The sequence below is a fragment of the Bremia lactucae genome, linkage group LG8, assembly GCF_004359215.1.
Source record: "Bremia lactucae strain SF5 linkage group LG8, whole genome shotgun sequence".
NCBI lineage: Eukaryota > Oomycota > Peronosporomycetes > Peronosporales > Peronosporaceae > Bremia > Bremia lactucae.
Genome location: NC_090617.1, coordinates 4,023,406 through 4,030,351, shown reverse-complemented (window position 1 = coordinate 4,030,351; position 6,946 = coordinate 4,023,406). Strand labels below are relative to the sequence as shown.

At 53.9% G+C, this 6,946-nt stretch overlaps 3 protein-coding genes across 3 annotated transcripts; 1 reads left to right on the top strand and 2 right to left on the bottom strand.

Moving 5' to 3' along the window:
• Positions 1 to 1,172: 1,172 nt before the first annotated feature.
• CCR75_001706 (uncharacterized protein) lies at positions 1,173 to 1,448 on the top strand (the record flags this gene model as incomplete). Its single annotated transcript, XM_067959807.1, has 1 exon — positions 1,173 to 1,448. One exon carries the CDS (start codon positions 1,173 to 1,175, stop codon positions 1,446 to 1,448), a length of 276 nt encoding a protein of 91 aa, XP_067815636.1.
• Positions 1,449 to 3,438: 1,990 nt separating this feature from the next.
• On the bottom strand, positions 3,439 to 4,460 carry CCR75_001705 (uncharacterized protein; the record flags this gene model as incomplete). Its single annotated transcript, XM_067959806.1, is given in 3 exon segments — positions 3,439 to 3,450; positions 3,467 to 3,604; positions 3,615 to 4,460. The coding sequence occupies 3 exon segments, from the start codon at positions 4,458 to 4,460 to the stop codon at positions 3,439 to 3,441; spliced, it is 996 nt and encodes a 331-aa protein (XP_067815637.1).
• A 304-nt stretch (positions 4,461 to 4,764) lies between these two features.
• CCR75_001704 (uncharacterized protein) lies at positions 4,765 to 6,701 on the bottom strand (the record flags this gene model as incomplete). The annotated part of the gene is given in 2 exon segments (XM_067959805.1): positions 4,765 to 5,856; positions 5,871 to 6,701. 2 exon segments carry the CDS (start codon positions 6,699 to 6,701, stop codon positions 4,765 to 4,767), a joined length of 1,923 nt encoding a protein of 640 aa, XP_067815638.1.
• Between the last annotated feature and the right edge of the window lie 245 nt (positions 6,702 to 6,946).

Genomic DNA, 6,946 nt, shown 5'->3' with positions numbered 1-6,946 from the left:
TCGGTTGGGTCCATGGTGTGCCATATGGGTACCATGGAGGCTCCGATTCGATCTACCCATGACGCGACCACGTTGATCGTTAGGGATTGATTGGTGTTGAAACAGAAGCCGACAAAGAGCAGTCTGCCGAGGCGGAAAGCAGGATCTCGGCGTCGAGTGAAGAGAGGACGAAAAGCGAGGAGCCACAGGAGCCGAGATTAGCGGAACCAATGTCACGTGAGCCACAAGATACCCTGTCGCTTGAGAGCGATGGTGCGAGATATCTTCGATTGGCAGCAAGAAGGGCTTGGAGAAGTTAAATCAATCCGTGCGAAGACAGTGATAAAGTCGGCTGATGGGACGGCACTATTAATTAGCCCTTAACGGGAGGCGTGGGCGCTGAGGACGGATTATCGGTTGGGTCCATGGTGTGCCATATGGGTACCATGGAGGCTCCGATTCGATCTACCCATGACGCGACCACGTTGATCGTTAGGGATTAATTGGTGCTGAAGCAGAAGCCGACAAGGAGCAGTCTGCCGAGGCGGAAAGCAGGATCTCGGCGTCGAGTGAAGAGGGGACGAAAAGCGAGGAGCCACAGGAGCCGAGATTAGCGGAACCAATGTCACGTAAGCCACAAGATACCCTGTCGCTTGAGAGCGATGGTGCGAGATATCTTCGATTGGCTAAAGAAAGACCCAGCTGACAGATGATGTGGTGAATCTTGGGCGTTAGCAGAGTAGTATAGATATCTAGCCCAGCGAGGAAAGCCGAGACCAACCCTTTATCCCTCACACCGACGAGAGGAGGGAGCGGCACAGAGTGGCGAGGCGGGAGTTGTCCCAGGAAACTGACGCGATTCTGGCCAAGGTAACCTTAATGTAGGCCGAGGCCCGACTAAGCGGAGTAAGCGCCGAAGATGCTACGCCCTGGAAAATTCGGTCGTTCCGATGCAACCACAGTGGGTATAAAACCGCACAGCGGAAGACGTTAAAGGCCACCACTAAGTTGTGGTGAGTGTAAAACCGGAGGGCGTCGTCGGTGAAGTGAAGGTCTTGTAGATATAGAATCTGAGACCATCCGATGTCTTCTGAGACGAAAGGTGCGATTGTCGTCAAGACTGTCGACCAGACAGTCTGCGCAATCTTGCAATCCCAAAACAAGTGTTTTGTACTTTCAACATCAGCACACCCATGAGGGCAGGTGATGTCCGTAATGTGATAGGCATGCTTTCTGCGGACACCGAGGGCATTGTGCTGGAGCCGATATTTGAGGTCTGCCAGGATAGGAAGAACGAATCGGTCAAGCGAGAGTTCAAGCTTCCACAGCGCCGCCCAATTGGGAGCCACCACAAGTCCATTAGCGGAGTGCGGCCAACGGTGAATAGGGGGCAGGTCATGGAGCATACGATTGAGGCGGCGATTATTAAGTCGCGTGAACCGAACCCCTTGAAATGTCCAGCCATGTAAAGCACTACCAAGAAGAGGAGGCAGAGAGGGACCTAGTAGAACGGTTTGGGAGGTGAGACCCCAGGACTCAAGTTTCGCCATAAAATTGGATGCCGCCAACGAACGGAGACTGGGACTGGCGAAGTCGATACCCGCCAAGAGTTCGAGGCAGAGTTGGCGAGAAGGCAGGCGGCCATGACGGGCTAGAAAATCCCGAAGACGAACGTATCTTATATCTCTGAGGTAAAGAACCAGCGACGATGAGTCTTCAAACAGGCGCCTTAAAGTACCAACTCGGAACCGAAAATTTCTCCAGAGAGGTGCATCGATCTCGTACCGAGAGGAATCCGTTGTATTGTGAGATGAGTCCCGTAAACGTTGCCAGGTTTGTAGAGTGGTATACCAGAAGCGACCCAACCCAGCCCATCGTGGCGGCGGTATAAGAGACTGGGGAATTGGGCTGTAAAGGATGTCGAATCCTGAACCTGCAGAAGATAAGACCGAGGAAAATAAAGATAAACCTGGTGCATGCCATCGAGATATCTGAGATGGGTGCCCAGCAGCAGAGATTGCATCGCGTAGGGAACAATGCTGGAGGGTCTTGGCAAAGGAGGTCACGTTCGGGAGACCAAGCCCCCCTTTTGAAGTTGGCCAGTAAAGCCAGGGCTCAGCAAGTTGGCCACGCACCGAATCGGATGATGAAATCGCCTTTTTAAACAGGAAGGTTTTACAGAGGGTAATAACCTGAGAGGCGATGGAAGATGGCAGTGGAGTGACGGCCGCCGTGTACCATAGTAAAAGAAGGACGATAGTCCTTAAAATTACGGCCCTTCCTCTGAGAGTACGGGTACGGTACCGCCACAATTGGCAGCGGGTGACCATAAGAGGAATTAAGCGATCATAACGACGGCTAACCGGAAGACATGGACTCTGGGACACACCGAGCAAGGTAGTGGAGGCCGTGTCGTCGACAACGGTGTAACCGAGACCTTCGAGATGCCCACGAAGGGTAACATCACAAGACGTGAATGGTAGGATAACTGTCTTGGATACATTGAGTTGCAGACCAGCTGCGTCTGCATAGTTTTGGACGGCCCGCATAAAGCGGGGAACGTTCGTGAGATCATCCAGGATGCCAGTACAGTCATCGGCGAACGCGAGCAAGTGGTGGGGAGTCGGGTCAGTTGGGACGGAAATCCCAAGGTCCCCAGTAGTGGCGCGTAAGTAATTAAGCATAGGTTCTATAAACAGAACAAACAGAGCCGGCGACAAGGGATCACCCTGGCGGACCCCGCAGCCGAGCTCGAAAAAACGACTAGATCGACCATTGACCAGTACCGTGACCAGTGTGCCAGAATAAAATGTCTTGACGGTATTTAGAAAGTGGCGACCGAACCCCATGTGCCGAAGTACAATGGAAAGTGCTGGCCAGAGCACACTGTCGAAGGCCTTGGCGAAATCTAGAAGGATGGCGCCCGCACGCGACCGACCTAGAGAAGAACATAATTGTTGTAGATCCTGGAACCGTAACAGTGAGTGGCGTATTGAACGGCCGGAGACGAACCCTGTTTGGTCGTCGTGTAAAATATGGGGGAGTACGTCGCGCAGGCGATGAGCCAAAATTTTCGGTCCCAGTTTGGCATCATGATTGAGCAATGTGATAGGCCTGTAGTTACTCGGATCGCTGCGGTCCCCTTTCTTGTAGAGGAGCGAGATCGAGGCACGGCGTTGAAATTTGGTCATGCGTCCCCGATGAAGCTGATTAGCGTAAACCAGTTCGAAAACTTGGGCCCACCGGTGCGGCGAGAGTTTGTAATATTCAATAGGCAAACCATCAAGGCCGCTGGATCTACCGTTTGGAGACGTCCTAATGGCCCAATAGAAGTCGTTCGCCTTCTTCGGTGCATCGTCCTGGATTCGTGTAGTAACAGGAATGGAGGAGGTAGTGTATTGGAGAAGTCGAAGGAGCTCCAGAGGCTGAAAGGGAGATACGGATAGCGTTGGAAGAATATCATTGGAGGGGCTACGGTAAATCGTACTCCAATACTTCCTGTGTAATTCAGCCATTTCATCGGGGTCTGTCGTTCTGGAACCGTCATCTCGCAGGGCGCTGGGGATGGAAACCCGCATATCCAAGGTTGTTGGTGGCCGAAAGAAGTAGGAGGAGCCTGACTCGCCTTCACTGACATCCCGATCAAATTTCTTTGCCGCACAACGAGCTGCAATACTTTCTCGATGAGCCTTGAGTGCATCGTGTGCGCGACGGAGGGAATTCGCCAAAATATCCGAACCGTCGGAGGCGTCAATCAAGGAGGCAGCATGAACCGCTCGTGTGAGGGCTATATCTTCTGCATTGTCAGCATTCTTGAGTTCGTGGAACATAGTGCGGAGGAAAATGGCGTCTGCGCGTTTGTGTTCGTCAAGGACGGCCCCAACATTTGTATTTGGTCCTGTCCGAAGTCGGCTACACATCGACTCAAGGGTGCACTTGAGGACAGAGGTAACCACAGGATGCCGAAGCAACCATGTCGGGCATTTCCAGGGGAGCTTAGACCTTTGAGGGTGGTGGGGTGACTGAAGAGTAAATGCCACAGGAAGATGATCCGCGTGGTGGTAAATAGTATCAGTGACGTGATAAATAGAGACGAGGTAGTCCTCCAGAATCTCGGACGAGACAAAGCCGTAGTCGAGTCTATTTCGGCGCCCGGGACCAGTGAACTCTCGACATGACGGATGAGTCGACCGCCACGCATCAATAACCCTAAGGCGTGTCTGCCATGCCAACAGTTCGTCACGGCCCGTGGAGGTGCGAGTCGGAGACCGCTCATCGAGAGTGGGATCGACCGGAATATTGAAATCACCCAGTGCCAAATGATGGCAGCCGCTGGGAAAATCATCGGGTAGTCGGTCGAGAAACGATCGTCGTGCTTCGCCCGAAACCGGCGCGTAGACGACATGAAAAAAGAGTCGTAGGGAGGCAATAGTTGCTTCGATAACCAGATAGCGCTGAGAAGATTCCGCTGTCGCTGCCATGTAATGGTTCGTGACATCCAACAGAGAATCGAAAGGGTGGTCCCCACGGAATACGAGGCCGACGCCATCGTGACCTCGGGAAGCACTGAAGTCAGAGTCCGCATTGTGAGACCAGAACGTGGCCGCCTTAGAGTCGGTTGAAAGGATAAAATAATTAGTGCGCTTGACAGTGTCCCAAGAGCAGAATTTAGTCTCTTTGAAGGCAACCACTGAAAACGTTGAAAAAAGTTGGGAAAAAAGATACTGGGAAGGCGAGTTGAGTCCGTTAATGTTGACGGAAATGCCTGTGAGTGTCCAAGGAGAATTAGAGAGCGTGAATGGCATCGGAGTGGGACCCCTCATCGGAGGCCATATCGTCGTCTGACGGTGAGCGAATGAGTAAAATAGAAGCCTCTACGTGGGGAGGCAGGCCGCCAGAGAAGGCTTCAGGAATTTCTGTGCTACAGAGAGCATGGAGGACGTCGTCAGACCATAGAAGAAATTCCGAAAAGGGAAGGCAGTCCGGTGTTCTGACGCCGGTGACTGCAGCAACCTTGAACGGGTCGTTGTAGATCAGAGCCGCATGGGTACGGAAGAAGAGATCTACTGAGGCATAAGCTTGGGCGAGGTCGCGGGCCGGTCTAGAGGGATAAATGTGAGCAAGAATGCCTGCCGCATTGGTGCTGTTGTCCGGGAAGTCAATCTTGATGCGTGGAGCAAATTGACGCGACGAGGTATGCGTTGAAGCAGGGAATGCGCTGTAAGCCCGAAGGACGGCGTGTTCTTCAAGTATACGAGTAGTTGCCGTAGTAATCTCATGTAGTGTACGGGAGATGACCAGCGGTTGGGCGGTAATAGAGGCAAGACGGGATTCCGGGTCAACGGAGGTAAGGAAGTCCGCCTGAGCGTCAGCCGCCAGCGATTTGAAGCGGGAGCGCTTCATTTGAGTCCGGTGAACTTGGAGTAGCGAGCGAGCTGAAATGAGCTGGCCTACCGCGAGCGACGGTTCGATAGGGGCAACCGCGGCGGACTCACCGAGGAAGACGTCTACGTCGACATCGTCGCAATCGTCGGCAAAGGCTAGCTCAAAGTCAGTAGGGGGGGCAGGAATGCCAAAAACCATCCTGCCATCTTCCAGTAGGGTGGCCGTGCAATCCACTGCAATGGGGGTAGGCCGAGAAGCCGGTTTAGTGCAGATGATCGGGCGAGTGACAGATGACCAGGCCAGGAGCGAAGCTGTAGGCTCAGGCTTGAGTAGATCGAGGCGGACGTCATCATCAGTAGGGACTGGAGCTGCTGACACCGCCAAATCGGTCGGTGGTGGGGATAGGGAAGCCGAAGTAGACCGATGGTCTCGGTCAAGAGAGCGCTGTGCCGTCTCTGCGGCTCGGCGCGCCTCGTTCGCCTCCCGCCGTCCCTGTCGCGACGAACAAGAGAGGGTGGCTTCGTGTTGAGGGAGCGCTGTTTGTGCTGGATAAACACCGGATCCGCGAACCCATCGAAGAAGATCTCACGAATCGCCGTGCCGTCCGGCAGTAGAAGAGCGGCGGGACAGTCTTCCGTAGTGCACCAGATCGTGCGATCACGAGAAATCATGCTACCAACTTGGTGAGTTGGCGTGATAAGCACGTGGAGGCCCCGACTGGCAAAAAAATTAAAAATATGATCATCATCCAGATCAGAAGGAATGCGGGTGAGGTTGAGCGTGTAAAGCCACTCATAAAGGCTGAATTTTTTGACGATGTGGGTACCTCCGAAGATACGCACCGTCGTTCCACCTAGCTTTACCGCAGCATCACGAGCCGTGCACGTAAAGCGAACACCTTTTGACGGGATTCGGATAAAGTCACAGAGAGTAGGGAGGGAGTCCTTCCAGAGCGCGGTTTGGTCCTCCATGTGGATGGAGAGCATAATCTCGTCCAATTGCGAGGACCCAGCGATGGCTCCACAAGGGATAAAGAGCTTGTATTTTTCCGAAGCCGCAACACGCGCACGCTGGATGTCGCGCATCGCGATGGCCCGAAATTTCGCGGGTGGTGCGTTATTTGGCGCCGCATCTTCCAGTGCCTGGAACAGCGAGTCCGCGGGGACGTAGCGACCCACACGTCGAGCATTCGGCACGGCAGAGGGAGCGTTACGACCAGAACGACCTCCCGCCTGGGCGGGAGAAGAGACGGGACGATTGGGGCGACGAACTGTCGAAGGGACAGTTGGGGCCTGAGATTCGCCAGCTGGCGGGCGGAGAGGCTGTCCAGAAGGCATGGCGTAGGGTGCAACGGTGCGAAGTGACGACGATGCAGAAGCGGGACCGGAGACGAAAAGACGAAACCGGAAAAAGAATCTACAAAAAGCGTAAGAACGGGACCGAAAGCGGGAGAAGAGACGACCGGCTGGTAAAGCGGAACGACGAAGGATGGGTAGCTGCGAAAAGACTGGGCGCAGTGTGTATGACACTTGTGCGCTAGACGGTAAATTCGAAACTGGAGGGCAAATCTGGTGTGTTATAC